The sequence below is a fragment of the Schistocerca gregaria genome, chromosome 1 (genome assembly GCF_023897955.1).
Source record: "Schistocerca gregaria isolate iqSchGreg1 chromosome 1, iqSchGreg1.2, whole genome shotgun sequence".
Lineage (NCBI taxonomy): Eukaryota > Metazoa > Arthropoda > Insecta > Orthoptera > Acrididae > Schistocerca > Schistocerca gregaria.
The window spans coordinates 654,762,606-654,784,066 of NC_064920.1; the positions used below are offsets into that span (position 1 = coordinate 654,762,606).

Consider the following 21,461-nt stretch of genomic DNA (forward strand, 5'->3'; position numbering starts at 1 on the left):
TAGGCGAGGAGCCGTGGTTCGGGCAGCGATGAAGTCTTGAGTTAGCAGTGGCACGAGGAAGGTGGCGAGCGGAACCCTGTGCTGGGAGCAGCCCATGTATGTGCCTGGAAAACGACTTGGCCACACCTGGAATGATAGCGCGGCCAGGTTGTAGCTGAGAGCCGTTGTTTGGAAATCTTTCATTTGGAAAGGAGCTCCCCTTTTGCATGCACGAGTGCTTCGGTTGCACAATACTGCGGTTAAAGCAACGGTTGGAGGTCTGTACAGCCGTCACAACACTGTCGCTGCGCCCTGGTTGTAGTTACACACGAGTACTGGATAACTCCACGTGAAGCTGAGTAACTTTATAATTGAGTACTTGCCCATATGTGTGTTTTAGTTGTTCGTCTTGCAAAATTGTAATTGAGACTGTCCTTGCGAGGCGCCATTAGTTTCACTATTTCGTGACTGATCATTTGTTTTAACTGTTTATGTTACAAGGTTGTCATTGATTTTGCCCTGGCGGGGGGCCACTATTCTGATGTATGTGTGGGACCAGTGGTAAATGATTTATGTTTTAGGTCTTACCACGCCAATTTAGTGATGTGTGTAATGTATTGCCAGAAAGTGTGCACAAGGCTGACGTGTGAAATGAAGTAAGATTGCAAGATTAGGGCTCTGTAAACCCAATGAGGTAGCAGCGGATGAATTCTGATGCTCCAGATTTGTTCTTAAGTAACTGAAGAATCCACGTCTCTTAATGTGGAGTTCTTCTGAAGGAGTTTTGCACCTACACTTGTTTTAAAATGGTTCAATACCCATGTACAGTAAATGAGAAAATTTTAAACTGAGCACGAGAAAAACTGGTATGTACAATACTTGTGATAGGGGGGGGGGGGGGGGGTCCCGCTGTAATTTGTTGTTATCTATTTCAAGTGCTTTTGCTAAATTGGGTTTATCTGAATATCGTTTTTAGGTTTGAACTGCTCTCAATTTATTATTATAAATTTGTTTATGGGTACTACATGAATTTTTAAGATAGAATTGGAAAATTTAAATTTTTTTCACAAGTAGTTATCGAGCTTGAGTTAAAACCTTTGACTGATGTTACAATTGCTTTGGGCTCAAATTTGACACTATTGTACCACCGTGATATTGGATCAGTGTAAATATTATTAGTTAAGAGTAAGGATTGTAATAACTACCCTTTAAAAGAAGAAAAAGAAAAAGAAAAAGGGGCGGGGCAATATCTTCTTTATAAATGCTGAGTGAAAATTGTTGGTTAATAAACTTGTTTTAAAGAATGTCTGAATTAATGTTCGCCCGTCACTTTACCACTGCTTCACAACTCCTACAGTTCCAATTATGAAAATAAATCGACTTTATTGTATCGCAAAAACGAAACATCGGCCAAACTGCTAAATCACCACAGGAAAAGCACATGACGGCTCTTTGGATACAGAGTCTGTATACGTTACCATTCAACAAACTCGCTTCCGCGCCAAACTTAAACTTGTGAAACAAAGTTTAGTGTCAATTTCAATAAGATATATGGTCAAGCGATCTCGAAAACGTAGGGAAATACAAGGCTAACTGCTCATGTACATGAAACATTGAGGCGTGGCGCCTTATATCGCTCTAGTCTAGAGCCTGTGTATCGGGAGAATGACTCTTGCGTGCACAGTGACAGATGGTCTGAAGCGGGTTCAGTCGAGTACGTGGTTCTAATTTTCATCAGCTAGAGGATAGTAGTGCACAAAGACAGGCAAGAAACAGGTCAAGAGAATGTTTTTATGAATTGTTCTTTTTATTTCTTGAAGACTTTTTTGTTTATTTAATGTTTTTCAGTTTTGTATATGCTTTTAGTAGTGTGAATGATGCGTGAATGTGGTCTGAAGTAAATATGTAGATCATTGTTCTACTGATAAACGCTGTACGAGCTATCGTGAGAAATTTTTAAGACAGTGTGAACACAGATGACGGGGAATTTTGTATCATAATATTTTAAGTAAATTTATGGTAAAAGGAAAGCTAATTCGAGAGCAAATGAAAATAGTTGATAACGTAAAGTATAAACAAAATATCAGAACGTTAAATATTTATTTCGGGAAAAAGTACAGTTGGAAAGTGTGTTATTGATTGATTGGTTAGTCATGAAAAGCGCGGAATAACGCGGGAGGGAATAATGTTTTTCTATTGGTCTTAAAGAAAATTGACCAATCAGAGCGGAGTATTCTTCGTGCGTCTGTTCTCTTTGAGACAGAGAATGCTTACAACAATCTAAAGTAGTCGGAGCCCAGCCTTTCAATGGTACGGTCGTGTGTAGTATGAGCTCTCCGAAGAAAGTTATAATTTGCCAGTTTTAGTTGTGCTACATGTTTCAAAAGTGTTTTAAAGTGAAGGCATATTTATTCCCGTTTTTTAAAAAGTACGGTTTTTCAGGTAATTTTGTGTATGAGAAAAGACAGTAATTCCGCGTGGCATATTGAGCAGATCGGCGACTAAAAAGCTTGAGTGGATTAGACACCAATAACCTTAACAGTATGGCAGCATTTTCGTTGAAGAACAACCCGTGCTTAGTATCTCATCAGATTTCGGGAAATATGTTACCATAAACTTGCTAACGTGAATGGAAGGGTTTGTGCGTGACTGTTTTAAGATTAGCACGGGCTTGGCAGTGAACGTGTACATTATCGAGGTTCAGATAATAACGAAGTTTTTTCAGTATTTCCACCTTTCATCCAAAATTACGATTTTTTCCCGATTCTTGGAATAGTTACGTTTTATGCAGCCTGGCGCGAGTTGCGGTACGGTAGGTTTCTGCTCGGCTTTCCAACCGGCGGTCTGCTGCAACGAGTTCACAGGCAGGTGCAGGTAGTGAACGAGAGTAACCGCGCCGCCGCAAAATGACTAAGACCCTTCAAAACTGCAAATACTATAAGTATAAAACATGACTTTAAAATGTATGATTTGATGATTATAAAATTAGCATTTCAAATTCCAGCAACATCTGCATTGTAACCGGTGGATTATCTCCAAAAATATTGTCATCAGCGTAGATGAAGTTGATGTGGGGGCTAGTTCGAAAAGTCTTATTTTGCAACTCAGCTGGCCAGCTCACTGCAGGCTGGCAACCGACACGGAGGAGTGAGTGTCAACAGAACAGCCCGAAGCTGACCTGCTCCATCCCTCCGCAGTGCTGCACCGTCGAGCTAGGGCTGTGGGCAGAGGCAAGCTGTACGACGCATCACGGCCACGATCCTCCCGTTCAGACTACGTGGTCCAGAATTAGCTAGTCGCCGATGAAGATCTTCAACGTGTCGGCTCCACACAGTACTAACAGTACGTTTCCGTATGACAAACCTAATTCCCACTGACCGACGATTCTGTCGAATTCGATAATGATGATGATGATGATGATGATGATGATGATGATGATCGAAATCATGTTCTGTGACGTAGGTGCAGTATACTGCCACTTGTTTGGTGTTTGTTTTCTTCACCACATTAAGAATGGCATAAAAGAATAGAACCTTTTGTATTTTTCTAGCGGTTAATTACTATATAAACGTAGTAGCTGAAACAAAATCACTTTTTTCCGTAAAAATTCATAATCATAAATAAAACATTCATTTCCTTAAGAGGAGCAGAAAAACGCAGTTTAACAATGCGTTCACACAGTTACCTTTGGAGGCAGGGGCAGAAAGACAGATGAGAGTGCTGTGCGGAAAGGATACGTATATCTGGTCGCGGGCGTAGCGCACTTGTAGGTTCTTGTTGATGCCCTGCTCGTCGATGTCGGAGATGACCGTCATGTCGGGCACACCCGCCTCGGGGCTCGAACCTGCAACATACAAGTAACGTATTTCATAAGCGGAAGGTACAGATAGCCACAGTTAAGACAGCACGAAGCGCCAGTGTGGGGTCGCAGCAGTTCAGACAACGTGATGCTTACGTCTGCGAAGAAGAAAGGGGAGAAAAAGAAGCAGCAAGACGATGAGGGTTGGGAAAAAAACTTTCTATGCGAAAAATAAATTATAAACGTCTCTTCTATTTTACGCACTGTCACGTTATATTACTACAATCATGAACGGCTTCAAAAATAATCTTCAGACGAAAAAATGTTTAGAATCCAAAGATGTCCAAGGGGGACATCTCCTGGTGCTAAAATTAGGCCGCCAGCCCAGCGCAATGGGGCTCCATTTTTTATTACAGAATCAGATTCTACATAAAAAACTACGTACATTTTTGTCTTAAACATTTGTTTGTTGGCGTTGTAATTCAAGAAAATGCATGTTCTCATTTTTGCCTGGAAAATGGTTATGGACGAATAAAAAATATTTAATTACTTCATAAATTTCGATTTGCTAAAACTAAAACTCTCCCTCTCTCCCCATAGGGTGGGGTTTGAGAGAGAGGAGTTAGAGTTTTATAAATGAAAACTCTAATTCCTCTCTCTCAAATGTAAACTCCAATTCCTCTCTCTTAAATCATACACTATGAGGAGAGAGGGAGAGTTTTAGTTTAAACGAATCAAAATTTATTAAGTAAATAAGTATTTTTTTTATCTATCCAGACCATTTTCCACGTAAAACTAAGAACATGGATTTTCTTGAATTACAGCGCCAACTACCAAGAATCAAAACAAATGTTAAAGGCAAAATATACGTAGTTTTTTATGTAGAATCTGAGTCTGCAATAAAAAAATGGGGGTTCCCGTTTGAAATTTTAAACTTTCCTTCCATCCTACCCCCAGTGTGCTGGGGTGGCGGGTTAATTTTAGCACCAGCATATATCAACTTTGGATTCTACACATTTTTTCGTATGAAGCTTATTTTTCAAGTTATTCTGGTTTGTCAACATAAAATTTATACCTTGTATATGCGAAAGGCAGCATTTGACGTAAAAAGTTTTCACGACATGCAGTGTTCGCAAAAACGTAAGTCCACAACTGAATATAATTGTAACCATGATCTGTGACAACGAAAAAGAGCAATCAGTTGTGTCCTTGTTAGAGGAACCATAGCGGCATTCGCTTCAATCGGCTTAGGGAAACAACCGAAAGCCCTAATCTGGATGGCCGGACAGATCTTTTCTATTAGCTCCTCCTCTTAGCCACTGACCCACATCGCTGTCAGAAGAAATAAAGAACATACCGCAAAGGCATTAGACAAGCGTACAGATTTTATTCGACATTTAACTTTCCCCCTTCAGTTCAATCTCACAACCATACCGCTACTGATGATAGTGAAGTTCTAGCACTCATAAAATTCCATACATAGCGAGGCGTACGAACCAAGTCAGCTAAGATTAGGTTAGGTTAGTGTTGTTTAACGTCCCGTCGACAACGAGGTCATTAGAGACGGAGCGCAAGCTTAGGTTAGCTAAGGATGGGGAAGGAAATCGTCCGTGCCCTTTCAAAGGAACCATCCCGGCATTTGCCTGAAACGATTTTAGGGAAATCACGGAAAATCTAAATCAGGATGGCTGGAGACGGGATTGAACCGCCGTACTCCCGAATGCGAGTCCAGTGTGCTAATCACTGCGCCACCTCGCTCGGTAAGTCAGCCAAGGTGTGTGCCCGTACAAAAAGGTAATATAATTTAGTCCGTACGTGGGCAATGTTAATACAAACACGGATGATCACCAGTATACACAGCAATTTCCAATTCAGAGGAAGATGGACAATTGTATTTAAAGTACACACTCAATGAAATCACGAAGATAGGACATTAGAAATCAGAAAGGGACAGACGCTGTGGACTGCTTACTGATAGTAGCGGCTAACTAAACACAGCGCAGGTTCACTACATACGGTGTATTTACAGCATTAAAACTCATTTTAATATCGGAATACATGAGCTGCAGAGTAAGATGAAGTACTTGCACCACCATCCATTTACTAAGGTGTACTGACCTACATTACGGCTCCTTGAGTGTAGCGTATCGTAAGCAATGATTTCGGGTTGTCACTTCAAACTAGGACGCCACGCTCTTGGGATAGCATCGACAGGCCTCCATAATGGCGACCATTAGCAAGGCTGTTGCCGTTTAGGCGGCAGTAACCGACGCGAGACGCACAATCGATGTGCGATAACGGCACAGGCCGCGACACGACCACAGCATCAAACTGAGCGCTTTATTTACATGTCGCATACATCACTCGCGCAAAATGTATGGATGTGAAATAGTCAGTTTACTGCCAGTTTAACATTATTTACTTAGGTATACGCTGCTGTTTATTCTGCTGAATAGATACAATAGCGAAAAATAGCATAGTTGAGTATGTCATTCTTACACCACACAGGTTGTTATTTTTTATAACAAATAGCTCTATAGAACACAGTGAGTTCTAAAGAAGAGGGATTTTATGTTTGTCTGTAAAGATAACGTTGAGGTTACCTAAAGGTTTTTCTCGTAGTTTAATTAACTGCTTTCTGAGTCAAAGGCAGTTGTAATGAAGAAAAAAATGTTCAAATGTGTGTGAAATCTTATGGGACTTAACTGCTAAGGTTGTCAGTCCCTAAGCTTACACACTACTTAACCTAAATTATCCTAAGGAGAAACACACACACCCACCCATGCCCAAGGGAGGACTCGAACCTCCGCCGGGACCAGCCGCACAGTCCATGACTGCAGCGCCCTGGACCGCTCGGCTAATCCCACGCTGTAATGAAGAGTGACGACTTTTTCGTCGTCATTACACAAGATGAACTCTATTCTTCATTCAAAACATCACTGGATTATTTACAACATAGTTCATTTCAGAATATGTCTACTGCGAAACTCCAGTTAATGTGCATGAATCATTAAAGTGGTTTCTCAAAAACTGTTTTGCGAGAGGCTAATGTATTCTTCGAGTGCGTATATGTGAAGTGAAAACTTTCTTCCTAAGTATGAATTACTTCAGGATATTATTCAGAAGAAATTGGCAAACAAAAACGAACCATGTATGTTAAAACTTAAGTATTTATTCGTTTTTGAAACGAAGTGCAAACACTGGTGATCTAATCTTTTCAAAACACCATTATGCTACACTTTCAAACTCTCACATACTTTGTACAGTGAAATATTTAAATTTTCATTCAAATTGGGAACTCCAGGCAATGCACTATGTTACGTATTGTTGGATCAATAACGTGCAGAAGAATTTTTTTCCGAAGTCAAGTAAAACATCGTCTGCAAAAAACTACTAAACAATGCTTTTAAAAAATATTATTTACAATCTCCTTTTTTATTTGTCTAATAACATACACTCGAAGACAAATAAAATACACACCATGAAGGAACTATCCGAGTGGCACGGAAATTGGTAGATGTGATGTACATCTACAGAAAAACAAACGTTCTTCAGAAAAATTGGATGATTTCTTCAAGAGAAAGAGCTTCACAAATTGAGCAAGTCAATAATGTTTTGATCCACCTCTGGTCTTTCTGCAAGCAGTTATCCGGCTCGACATTCACACATAGGGATGTTTGATGTCTTCCTGAGGGATATCGTGCCGAATTCTGTCCAATCGGCGCATCAAATCGTCAAAATCCCGAGCTGTTTGGAGGGCCATGCCTATGATACTCCAAACGTTATCAATTTGGGAGAGATCCGGCCACCTTCTTCGTCAAGGCAGGATTTGGAAAGCACGAAGACAGGCAGTAGAAAGAGCGGGCATTATCTTACTGAAATGTAAGTCCAGGATGACATGCCATGAAGGGCAACAAAACGGGGCGTAGAATATCGTCGAGATACCGCTGAAAGGTTGCCGTGGATGAAGTGAAATGACATCACAGATCATTCCTGGTTGTTGGGCCGTACGGCGGGCGGCAATCACGTTAAAATCCCACCACTGGCAAATGCGTCTACAGACACGTCTTCACTGGTAATTGGAGCTCAGTTTTAAGCAGGACTCATTACTGAATATAGTTCTATCCCAGTCAATGAGCCCGGCCGATGTGGCTGAGTGGTTCTAGGCGCTTCGGTATGGAACCGCGCGACCGCTGCGTCGCAGCTTCGAATCCTGCCTCGTGAATGAATGTATGTGATGTCCTTAGGTTGGTTAGGTTTAAGTAGTTCTAAGTTCTAGGGGACTGATGACCTCAGGTGTTAAGTCCCATAGTGCTCAGAGCCATTTGAACCATTTGAACCCAGTCAATGTGAGATTCCAGGGCGAATGTGCTCGACACCACTGCAGACAGACCTGTTATTGTACAGAGGTCAATGGTAGTCGGCACAAGAGTTGCAAAGGGCTCAACCCTTTTTCTGTGAGTACCAGTTAATGGGTCTTGTAGTGACTGAAGCACCATTACACGTCGGAGTCCGTCTCTGAAGATTTCTGGGTCCTCTCTCTCTGTGCTGACTGCTTCCTTGTCCAAGCTGTGTTCGACTATGGTTCACCCATTCCTGCCAACATAATCGAATAGTGGCATCGTTCCTATTCAAATCTCGAGCGCTTCGCCGATAACTCCAATCGGCTTCTTTGAGCCCACTCCCACATGTCGACATCTGTGCATATTGTTGACGCGCCTGTCTGCAAGGCATTGTTACTGTACAACTGAGTACACGGAATTAAATTCGAAACGACTTTATGCCCTGGTATAGGCATGCCCCCTGTTCACTATCCTTGCCAACTGCGCGGTGAAATTGCGCTGCACGTCACACATTCTTCCATAGGCCGCCAAATTTTACAGTTCCACATTTTTCCGTTGATACCTGTGTGAATACCAATTTGTGACCAACTTGCGTACCTGCTTCGTAGAGCATTGTTTCTTTTTGTCTTAGAATCTGTTAGCATCTTCCGCAAAAAGACCTAATTCTATTTGCAGTGTTTAAAATGGACGGTCATTCGCGTACTGGAGGAATGGTAGTGGTCCTGACATCCATACGTTGACACGTCTCTACTTCTATTAGTTTTCCCTCCACATAATTCACGAACCAGTCGTCGTCTTCTCGGAAAAAAAATCGGATACAGCAAAAATGTCAAGTACTGTTTAATTATATACTTTATGAAGTATTTCTGATTGGATGTGCATGTGGAGGCTTATGCTCTAATGGAGTGTAAAACCAGCAATAACAGTTCGTAGTTCAGTATCTTCTCCTGAAAGTAGCGTCACTTTCAACGGTATTTACTGCTGTTACGTAGAGGCAGACTGCGGACAGCGCCTCGAGCCGTGGGGATCAGCGATCAGCGACCCACAGTGCCATCATTGCTCCCCTTGTCGGGCGCATTCCGGGGACAAATATTGCTGCTGCCATCGGAATTCCAGTCGCCTAACCGTGGGGGAGAGCTATCGGCTCGCCGCCCTGTAGCGATATAACCTACGGTGGATGTACTACCAGATCCACAATTTTCCGAAGAACATATCTTAGGTTATGACGAAGGTACGAATGAGGTGTCTCTCATAGATATACAACGCCGTAAAGAAATGTAGCACTCTACGGGGTGCCACCCTGTACCTTTACTACTTATCACTCCTTTCCATAACGGACAGTGCGTAACTCAGAATCCTCCAGCCACATTGAGCAAACTGCAATTGGGACAAGGAAGTTCCCACACGGGAATATTTGGGAGAGCATTTACAGTTCCAGCAACTGCAAGACAAGGTTGTCCACTACAGAGAAACTGAAATTGTGCACTTCGTGTAATACAACAATGTAGTAGACTTTGAGTAATGAGATACAACTGGAATTAACCCTAACATTTCATAATTGTAAAAATATGCAGAGTTATAAACAATCACGTAGGTTCAGTTGGAGATACAGTTGTTGCGTCTTCAGATTGGTCTTACGGCTGCCCTCCACTGACAACGTAAAATATGTGTTTAAAAATCCTAGCTGGCTGACGTTCAAATTAAAGACGTATAACACATCGCAAAAACATACATACATTACTCCAACAACATACCTCGTGACGGACTCTACTAATGCACTTAATCCTTGTTTATAGCTCTTCTAGAGACCGTAAAGATATAAAATCACGCAAATGAGTCATTATTTTCGCGCTGTTGACAGTAATGGAACGGGAGAAAACTTTACTACATTATATGAAAAAAGTACTCATTTCCATGTGCTTTACAGTGGCAAGCAGACTGTAGATGTAAAAGCGGAAACTGTGCATTACAAGAGCTATTCCTGAAATAAAGACGATACTTTAAACTGGCAGCGTCTACTCCAAATTCTGCCGAGTAAAAAGTTCGTGCTGCCGATTTCTGAATTACGACTTGTGACACATGTAAAACCAGAGCAGCTCATTGTGTATCTGAGAACAACCTCCAGTTCATGGAAAAATCTAAAAAATTCACGTGCACGGAAAAAGAATAGTGGTAACCTTATGTTTTGCACATTAAAGGACCAAGTTGCATCGAATTTTTACTTCGGATACGCTGTTAATACTGATGCCTTAGCGTTACAAAACCTACGTGATGTCATTCGAAACAAACTGCTAGGAATGCTATAGGGGAATTTGTTTCTACTACCCGTCTGCATACTGCGCATGCTATGCTGTTATCTAACAATAAATGAAAGTTTACCATATCCAGCGCGCACTCTGCGTATCACAGCATGTAACTTCGTAGTCCCAAATTGAAGTACTACTCAGAACGGCACACTCTTGTTAACGACAACCAATTTGAAGAGGCGGTGAAAAGCTGTGAAAGTGAGCAGGGAATCACTTCTAAGGCACTGGAATGGGCTTATAACTACGCCCACAAAATGTTTAAAACTAATGTTAATGAATTACAGCAAAAGGACGGTTCTAAGCAGCTACGGGCACATCATGATAATGCAAAAATGTGTTGCATCAAACATATTTTCTGTGATTTATATTCGCTTTTTATCTTTACTTCCGGGATAACGCTTGTACAGACCTGTACTGTGTCATCAGAGTATTCAATTTCGAAATTCATTAGCCAGCCCATTTGTAGTAGGTCTTCGGCTTTCAGTGCCTGACGCCAGTTATAGAGAAACACAAAAATGTAAGACACAACTTATCAGCTTTCCTTCTCTAGAATAATCAATAAGAAACTGAAATCAGGGAAAGCTATTTGTGCACAGTTTGAAGACAGAAATACCAGGCAATGTTTACAACTCGAAACCGTCGTACAGACCTGCCTCTAGTTGAGAGATTACATTTCTACTTGAGAACTCTTATTTCATTTTACATTACACTTCTTATTATTACTTTTTACAGTAGGTGCTATGTACGTAAGAGAAAAATAGAAAAATTAATGATTCAAAAGGTATTGCTATTAGATGCGGCTTCTACAGAATAGCACAAAGGATTGAGATTTTTGTTTTTTGTTTCAATTATAAAAGGATTAATTTGTATAACAGTTGCGTTTTTCTCATGCTGGTAGTAATGTTCCGATTTCTGAATGGTTACTCGTCATTGAACAGAATACTGGTAAAAATGGAAATTAATGTAAACTAAGAGATAATCACATCACACTCTATAGGAATATAAATGTGTAAAACAGAAATGTATACTTCACTGTGAAAGTTACTCACTGAACCGCAACGTCATTTGTCAGTGAAATTTGCAACTAAACTGGTAGCATTTAAGAATGTCATTTAACTTTGTGTACATTTCTGGGGACGGTATCTCGTTCTTGATTTATCTAAATTATTAATCAAGCAATGCTTCAAGGGACTCCATGAAATTTAAATTCTCGGTCTATATTTCGACTGTTCATAATCGTGTATCATATCCACATTTACGCAATCCCTTGTTCACATCACAACAGTACTGCTGCTCAACGATAGTTCCACACCTGTCCGTTGACATTAGAAAACCTTTCACAATCGCAGTTGTAGATGCAAGACACGCTCTAAAAATGATTTGGACAATGTTCATAGACCCTAAAATTAGCCTTTATTCACAGACAGGTCAACAGCCTTCTATCTTTCGATAAGCGCCGCTAACCTCATGAGTGTATTGTATGGTACGCTTTGACGATAAATGTTATATCTATATTCTTATTTTTCTTCGTTACGATCTGATGATGGTAATGCTTTAAAGCTTCATAAGAAAAACTAAATAATAAAAAAGAATTGTCACTACACATAATTGCCGCGCGGTTTGAGGCGCCATGTCACAGATTGCGAGGCCCCTCCCACCGGAGATTCGAGTCCTCCCTCGGGTATGGATGTGTGTGTTGTTTTAGTATGAGTTAGTTTAAGTAGTGTGTAGGTCTAAGAACCGATGCACAACCTACTATAGTTCTTTGACGAACAGTCAAAATAGCTTCTGTATCTGTGGATGAATCACTGTCTACAAGCCGTGTTGGCGACTTCTAGAATTAATCAGTCTGCGTACTGACAAAGGATTTTTGGAATCATTCGTCTGTTGGATCTTCGTCCCACCTTGGAAGCTACTGCTGCCGATATCTAGCTGCATGTTGGTGGCTTGAAAGAAAAAGGTACTCGGACAGACCCCTGCAGCACGCTGGTGCGATTGTTTTGGCTCGCCTGTGTGTGTGTGTGTGTGTGTGTGTGTGTGTGTGTGTGTGTGTGAGCGAGCGAACGCGCGCGTGCGTGCCTAGATGGGTGCGTGTGTGTGTGAGTGTGTGGGGCTGCGACGCGACAGCTGCGCGCACTCCTCAGACGGCACTGAATAAACAAGCACAGGCCATCCCAAACCAAATTAAACTATTCCTTATTCAACAGCGGCGCGTCGTCTCCACCACAATCGCCTCCCTCTCTTAGCAGACGTAATCGTGCGTTCATCGAAGAGTAGGCACATCACGCCGCTAAAGGACGTCGACAATTATCGCTTTTTCTTTCACACAGACTATTAAGTGGGGAAATGACGTGCCGTCAGGCGCCGCGGGTGGAAACAAAGGATTTAAGCAGTGTACTGCTCGTATAGCACCCTCCACTCAGTTCTCGTGTTCCATATTACGACAGATGGTCTGGTAAGTGAATCTGACTATATTGCTTTCTGTAGCCACAAAGGTTATCCAGTTAAAGCTGAGACCACTAGTTCGATTGGTTGGGTGGTTTGGGGTATAAAGGGACCAAACTACAGGGTCTTCAGTCCCTTTTTCCTGACGCAAGCAAGGCTCAAGGTACAAAAACACCCAAAGTTCGTTTGAGAAAGTGAAAGGGGAACAGGAATGGAACGAATGGAACGAACAAAAAACGGGGAAAACATACACCACAAGTAAAAGCAGAAGAAGGTATTAAAACCATAGAGCAGATGGTCCGGGCTGGCTGGTCACAATAATAAAAGAGAATGAGCCAGTCACTATGCAACACATTAAAGTGTCCACCCCAAAAAGACAATGCGAGATGAACACATGTAGGGAAAAGACGACCCCCAAAACAAACAAATGCAAAGAAAGTGCGACAGAGTTAAAATGGAGGAAGGGTGGCGGCCTCAGGGAGAAGGCTAAATGCCCACCCTTACATGATACGATTTTTAAAAAAACTCACGAATAAAACGTAAAACTAAATCTGCTGTTGAGGCATTTTCGCCCAACACCGAAGGGAGGGTGCTGGAAAGATTAAAAGTTCGCTGCAGAGGAGCTAAAAGTGGGCAGTCCAACAAGATGTGGACGACAGTCATACGTGGGCCACAGTGACATCTAGGTGGGTCCTCGCGACGGAGGAGGTAGCCATGTGTTAGTCACGTATGGCCAATACGGAGCTGGCAGAGAACCAGAGTCCCTGCGAGAGGCCCGCATGGAAGACTTCAACACATTCGTAGTCTCCTTAATGGCACGCAGTTTGTTGTGCGTACTGAGAGTATGCCATTCCGTATCCCAAGCTGAAAAATCTTGCAGCCTAATAGTGATCGCATGTCAGTGAAGGGGGTGTCGATCTCCAGATGCGGTTTCCGTGTAACCTGTTTGGCCAGCCTGTCGGCAAGTTCATTTGCTGCGATTCCGACGTGGCCTGGGATCCAGACAAACACCACGGAACGACTGGACCGTTCCAAGGTATAGATGGACTCCTGGAGGATGACAAGGGTAGCACAGGTCGATAGCTTGCAGGCTGCTCGAGGAGTCAGTACAGAGAAAAAACGACTCGCCACGGTATGAGCGGATGCGCTCAAGAACATGAGAAATGGCCGCCAGCTGTTCACTGAAAACACTGAAGCCATCTGGCATGTAGTGCTGTTCAATATGTCATCCATCAACATACGCAAAGCCAACGTGACCTTCTGCCATCGAGCCGTCGGTGTAAACCATTTCATGGTCCTGGTACATGTCAAGAATCGGGGGGAGAGACAGTGGAGAGTCGCAGGCTTAATTGAGTCCTTAGGGCCCTGTGAAAGGTCCAGGTGAAGCTTCGGCCTAGGTGTACACCATGGAGATGTATGTGAATGGACCTCGAGTGTAGGTGGTAAAGGCAAGGACTCCACTTCAGACAGATCAGACGCAATCGCAATTATAAGCCCTGACCTGGGCCTCTGATGGGGAAGATGAACCGCCTCGGCTGGGAAAAGGAGATGGAAATTCGGATGCTCAGGAGAACTATGAATGTGTGCAACATGACTGGCGAGCAGTTGTGCAAGCCTAACCTTCAATGGAGGGACTCCAGCTTCTACCAGGACACTGGTCACCGGACTCGTCCTGAAAGCTCCCATTGCCAGTCGAACGCCACAGTGGTGCACTGGGTCGAGCAAACGCAACGCCGAGGGCGCCGCCGAACCATAAACCAGACTCCCATAGTCAGGCGGGATTGAACAAGGGCTCTGTAGAACTGCAGCAATGGAGAGCGATCTGCACCTGTATTGGTGTTGCTCAGGCAGCGGAGGGCATTGAGGTGCTGCCAGCACTTCTGCTTGAGCTGAAGAAGATGAGGAAGCCACGTCAATCGGGCGTCGAAAACCAGTCCTAAGAATAGTTATGTCTCCACTACAATGAGTGGATCGTCATTAAGGTAAAGTTCTGGTTCCGGATGAATGGTACGACGCGGACAGAAGTGCACGACACACGACTTCACGGCTGAAAACTGGAAGCCGTGGGCTAGAGCCCATCACTGCGTCTTGTGGATGGCTCCCTGTAGGCGCCGCTCAGCAACAGCAGCACTGGAGGGGCAATACGAAATGAAGAAGTCGTTTGCGTCAGAGAAGGAGAGACGGGCGGCCCGATAGCTGCTGCTAGACCATTAATGACCACTAAAAATAGAGATACACTGAATACAGAGCTCTGTGGGACCACATTCTCCTGGATATGGGGGGAACTATGGAAGGCACTAACTTGGATACGGAAAGTACGGGGCGATAGGAAATTTTGGATAAAAATTGGGAGCGGGCCCCGTAGACCCCCACTGATATAATGTGGCAAGAATATGATCTCACCAGGTCGTGCCGTAAGATTTTCATAAGTAAAAAAAAAAAAAAAAAGGCTGCAACCAGGTGTTGGAGTCTGGAAAATGCTGTTCGGACGAAACTTGATTACCAGTGGTAGAGCGACGCTGGCGAAAACCGCTCTGGCATGGAGCCAGTAGGCCACGTGGCTCTAGGACCCAAACCAACCGCCGACTTACAACACGTTCTAAGAGCTTACAAACGTTGGTGAGGTTGATGGGCCGATAGCTATCCACATCAAGCGGGTATTTGTAGGATTTGAGCACTGGAATGATGGTGCTTTCTCGTCATTGTGATGGAAAGACGCCATCGCAGCAGATTCGGTTGAAGATGATGAGATGTCGCTTGTAGTAGGACGAGAAATGTTTGACCATCTGACGGTGGATCCGATCTGGCCCAGGAGCTGTGTAGGGGCAATGTGTAACGACGCTGACAAGCTCCCACTCTGTAAATGGAGCATTATAGGGTTCACTGTGACGAGAGGGCTTTCATTTCCTTTCTCCATTTGAGGGTGCGAAATGCCGAGGGATGATTCTCTGACATGGAGGCCCGAGCATAGTGCTCAGGAAAGTGCTCGGCAATTGCATTAGCGTCGGTGGGTAACACGCCATTGATGTTAATGCCAGTGAGGTGTTTGGTACCCACAAACACGTCTGATCTTTGTCCAGACTTGGGAAGGTGACGTATGGCACCCAATCGTCGAGACCAACCACTCTCAACATTCCTGGTGAACGCGGGAACGGAACCGTTTAAAAGTTATTAGGTGCTGTACTGAAGGTTGCTGTGTATGTCGCTGTAGGTGGTTCAAATGGCTCTGAGCACTATGAGTTTTAACATCTGAGGTCATCAGTCCCGTAGAACTTAGAACTACTTAAACCTAACTAACCTAAGGACATCACACACATCCATGTCCAGGGCAGGATTCGAACCTGCGACCGTAGCGTCCGCGGTAGCGCCTAGAACCGCTCGGCCACATCGGCCGGCTGTCGCTGTAGAGCTCGCCGACGTTCTTTAATGGCCTCAGCGATTTCCGGCGACCACCAAGGTACTGACCTTCGCCAGGGGCACCCTAAAGAACGATCGTTCTAGTGATCTGCTCAAATACCACATCGATGGTACTATGTGGTGGAGATTCAACGGTGACAGCAGAGGTGTGAGCTTCCCAGTCTGCCTTGTTTAAACCCTATCTTGGTAGAAGTCCGGGGGAATGGCGCTGCGACAGTGAAAGGAAGATGCGAAAGTGGTCACTACCACACAAGTCATCGTGGGCTCTCCAGTGGACAGATAGGAGAAGTCTTGGGCTGCAGAGGGATAAATGAATGGCCGTGTGAGTGCCAGGAGCCACACTGAAAAGCGTGGGCGCCCCAGTATTTAAGAGGCAGAGGTCGAGTTGAGACAGGAAAGTTTCGACATCTATACCGTGGCCAGTAAGCACGGTGCCACCACACAGGGGGTTATAGGTATTAAAATCTTCCAAAAGTAGGAAAGGTTTATGGAGTTGATGAATCAGTGCAGCCAACACGTTCAGGGGTACTGCACCATCTGAAGGAAGATATACGTAGCGGACAGTTACTTCCTGTGTTGTCCTTATCCTGACAGCCACAGCTTCAAGAGGGGTTTGAAAGGGCACAGGTTTAATGCATACTGAGTTCACGACATAGACACAAACTCCACGTGACTATTATAGTCGCTACGGTTCTTGTAATATCCCCTATAGCCACGGAGGGCAGGGGTCCGCATTGGCTGGAGGACTATGCAGAAAGCAAGTGGAAAGCTTAACAGTTGCCATAGCTCAGCCAGGTGGTGGAAAACCCCGCAGCAATTCCACTGGAGGATGACTTTGTCGTGAGGCTGGGAAGAAATGAAGCACACAAGAAGCCAAGTTACGCCTCAGGGTCACCTGCTGCCACTGATTGAGTATTTGCATCCATTCATATTGTGGATGAGGCATCAGTGAGATCCAGGTCCTCGAGCGACGCCAAGATCTTCGCCTCATCCTCAGGTACAGAATTGGTAGGGAGTGGTGGTGTTGGGGCCACTGGAGGTTCCTTTTTCTTAGCAGACTTCTTTGTTTGTTTGCCCTCTGGCTTCTCTTTAGGGGCTTTCTGGGAGGACTTCTCCAAAGTAGCTTCAGGCATGGAGGAAGACTGTGAAGCTCTTTGTCCAGCAGCTTTTGGCTCTTTTAGCCACTGGCAAGTGTCCGCTGTGGCATTAGTGGAGACCTTGGGAGACAGGTTCCCGAGGGATTGCTTCCACATGAGAGGAGCTAGAGGAGGCTCTTGCTTCTCTGGCTGGTGAGAGGGGACTGATGCCCCTGTATTTGGGAGGGCATTGTTCCCAAAGTGGGTACTTTGGGAGCAATGGAAGAAGATTTTCCCCCTGCGGCCAAGGGGGCAGATGTATTTTGGAGGCCCAATGGGCCACTGTTCATGGCAGAGAGTGTGGTACGACTAGTACTTGTGACAGCGAGGGTAATGTAGCTGTGCCATATATGGACATCAACCAAACAGGGCGTAATCATTCAAATTTACGTTTGGCCTCTTGGTAAGTCAACCGATCCAGCGTCTTGTACACCATGATTTTCTGCTCTTTTTGGAAAACTGTGCAGTATGGCGAGCAGGGGGAGGGCTGCTTTCCGCAATTGGTAGTAGTGGGAGGAGAGCACATGGAGTTTCTGGATGCAGTGGACGTCTTGCAGTCTCGACATGTGGCGCGGTAAGTGCATCGGGAAGACTTATGTCCGAATTTCCAGCACTTAAAGCACTGCAGAGGGGGAGGGACATATGATTTAACGTCAAACCTTTTCAGGCAATTAATCACCCTCACAGGCCACCATGAAGGCACCGGTAGCAACACTGTTGTCTTTGGATCTCCTGTAAACGCGCCAGATTAAATGAACAGCCCACCATTCTAGATTGGCTCGCAGGTCGTCGTCAGACTGCAGGAGGAGATTGGGAGGGAAATTATTCCCTGGACCATGTTGAGGCTTTTATGGGGAGTGACGGAAACAGGAATATCATCCACCCGGTCACAAACGAGTAACACCTGGGATTGGACTGGGGATGATGTCTGAATCAAGACTGCATCGCTTCTCATCTTTGACAGCACTGTCACTTCCCCAAACTTATCCTCAAGATGTTCAACAAAAAATTGAGGCTTTGTAGGTAGAAAGGAATCCCCGTCCATTCTGCTACAAATTAAATACCGAGGCGAATATGGCTCTCTTCCTTCTGTAGCCCTACGTTCCTCCCACAGTGTAGCGAGGGAGTGAAACGATTTAGGTTCATATCTGTCAGCATTGTACTCGATCTTGCCCTTCTTAGAGACTGATGGCGCCGTATGGTCACCAGCAAGACATGTCTTAGTCCGCTTCATTGCAGGTCATCCACCCTGATGCCACCCACTCCGAGCAGGGGCTCTCCCAATGGGCGCCACCCAGCCACAGCAAAGGCCACTTGGCATGATGGCCGTTGCTGCAAGTCCCGCGAGTTTACAGCTCAGGCATCAGCAATGTGATCCCTTTGTTGTCAGGGGACTACTACCTGACACGTACATGACGGTCCCACCACAACTGTGCTCGATATTGGTTACAGAGAAAGCCAATATTGTCATGGGGGCGAAAGAGGAGACAACGGAAGAAGCTGACATACCCCATAAAGTGTCCTCGTCCATATAGTTGAATTGCAGGGGGAGATGAAAAGTAATGACAAGAGGTTCTGGAGATCGAATCTAAGGCCACTGTGGATACCTCATGCATCACGTAAAGCGTACTTCCCCATATGGCCCGCACTTCTGTAGAATTTGGAAAGTGGCAGGTCAAACCATAAAATGGGAACTGAATTTATAGGGCCGAAAAGTGTAAGACTCCTTTTAGTCGCCTCTGACAACAGGTAGGGACAGCTACTCTAACCCCCCACAGAATCCAGTGGGCCCACAGGTTCGTGTGGGCCTCGGATTGGGGTATGGTGTCTAAATATTCCGTTAGGTTACACTATTCACACTAGTTGCTGAAACTGTGTGTGAATGCATACGTGCAGTATCAAAAAAGAGAGAGAGAGCTGGCTGAATTAATTTCTGTATGGCCGAAAACAGAAAATAGCTTTTCAACAAATAGCATGTATCAAACTTGACGATAAATAGAATGCGTCAGTATTGACAGCGTCCTTACGCAAAACAACATCGGTTGTACCATAGTACCGGCCTGGTTACGTAAGAGGTCAACATGATTTTTGGCATATATATGGGGTGTTACAAAAAGGTACGGACAAACTTTTAGGAAACATTCCTCACACACAAAGAAAGAAAATATGTTATGTGGACATGTGTCCGGTAACGCTTACTTTCCACAGCTTGGTGGAATGACACAGTCAAGGCAGCTTGTAAAAGGAAAAAGAAGGCGTATCAAAAATGGCTACATACTAGAACTCAGGTAGACAGAGAAAGTCATGTTGAAGAAAGAAACAAAGCCAAACAGATAATTGCAGCATCCAAGAAGAAATCTTGGGAAGACTTTGGAAACAGGTTGGAGACTATGGGTCAAGTTGCTGGAAAACCATTCTGGAGTGTAATTAGCAGTCTTCGAAATGGAGGTAAGAAGGAAATGACAAGTATTTTGGACAGGTCAGGAAAACTGCTGGTGAATCCTGTGGATGCCTTGGGCAGATGGAGGGAATATTTTGAAGAGTTGCTCAATGTAGGTGACAATACAATCAGTAATGTTTCAGATTTCGAGGTAGAATGGGATAGGGATGATGACGGAAATAGGATCACATTTGAGGAAGTGGAGAAAATCGTCAATAGATTGCAGTGCTATAAAGCAGCTGGGGTGGATGAAATTAAGTCGGAACTCATCAAATACAATGGAATGTCAGGTCTTAAATGGCTATACAGGATAATTGAAATGGCCTGGGAGTCAGGACAGGTTCCATCAGACTGGACAAAAGCAGTAATCACACCAATCTTGAAACATGGAAACAGAAAAAGATTGTAGCAAGTACAGAGGTATCTCTTTAATCAGCGTTGTGGGTAAAATCTTCTCAGGTATTTTTGAAAGAAAAGTGCGAGTATTAGTTGAGGACCAATTGGATGAAAATCAGTGTGGGTTTAGGCCTCTTAGAGGTTGTCAGGACCAGATCTTTAGCTTACGGCAAATGATGGAGAAGTGTTATGAGTGGAACAGGGAATTGTATCTATGCTTTATAGATATAGAAAAGGCATATGACCGGGTTCCTAGGAGGAAGTTATTGTCTGTTCTACGAGATTATGGAATAGGAGGCAAACTTTTGCAAGCAATTAAAGATCTTTACATGGATAGTCAGACAGCAGTTAGAGTTGACGGTAAATTGAGTTCATGGTTCAGAGTAGTTTCAGGGGTAAGACAATGCTGCAACCTGTCTCCACTGTTGTTCATATTATATATGGATCATATGTTGAAAACAATAGACTGGCTGGCTGAGGTTAAGATAGGTGAACACAAAATAAGCAGTCTTGCATTTGCGGATGACTTAGTTGTGATGGCAGATTCGATTGAAAGTTTGCAAAGTGATACTTTAGAGCTAGATCAGAAATGTAAGGACTATGGTATGAAGATTAGCATCTCCAAAACGAAAGTAATGTCAGTGGGAAAGAGATATAAAGGGATTGAGTGCCAAATAGGAGGAACAAAGTTAGAACAGGTGGACGGTTTCAAGTACTTAGGATGCATATTCTCACAGGATGGCAACATAGTGAAAGAACTGGAAGCGAGGTGTAGCAAAGCTAATGCAGTGAGCGCTCAGCTACGATCTACTCTCTTCTGCAAGAAGGAAGTCAGTACCAAGAGTAAGTTATCTGTGCACCGTTCAATCTTTCGACCAATTTTGTTGTATGGGAGCGAAAGCTGGGTGGATTCAGGTTACCTTATCAACAAGGTTGAGGTTACTGATATGGAAGTAGCTAGGATGATTGCAGGTACTAGTAGATGGGAACAATGGCAGGAGGGTGTCCGCAATGAGGAAATCAAAGAAAAACTGGGAATGAACTCTACAGATGTAGCAGTCAGGGCGAACAGGCTTAGATGGTGGGCTCATGTTACACACATGGGAGAAGCAAGGTTACCCAAGAGACTCATGGGTTCAGCAGTAGAGGGTAGGAGGAGTCGGGGCAGATCAAGGAGAAGGTACCTGGATTCGGTTAAGA

The 21,461-nt window shown here is 44.1% G+C and overlaps 1 protein-coding gene across 2 annotated transcripts in view; it reads right to left on the reverse strand.

The window, feature by feature from the left end:
* The window catches only part of LOC126361386 (myosin-I heavy chain), a 783,760-nt gene that overhangs the window by 575,422 nt on the left and 186,877 nt on the right, over nt 1-21,461 (reverse strand). For both annotated transcript variants that reach the window (XM_050007788.1, XM_050007787.1), the window contains exon 2: nt 3,717-3,823. In XM_050007788.1, the coding sequence (XP_049863745.1) occupies nt 3,717-3,823 (107 nt within the window). The remainder of the gene's footprint in view (nt 1-3,716; nt 3,824-21,461) is intronic.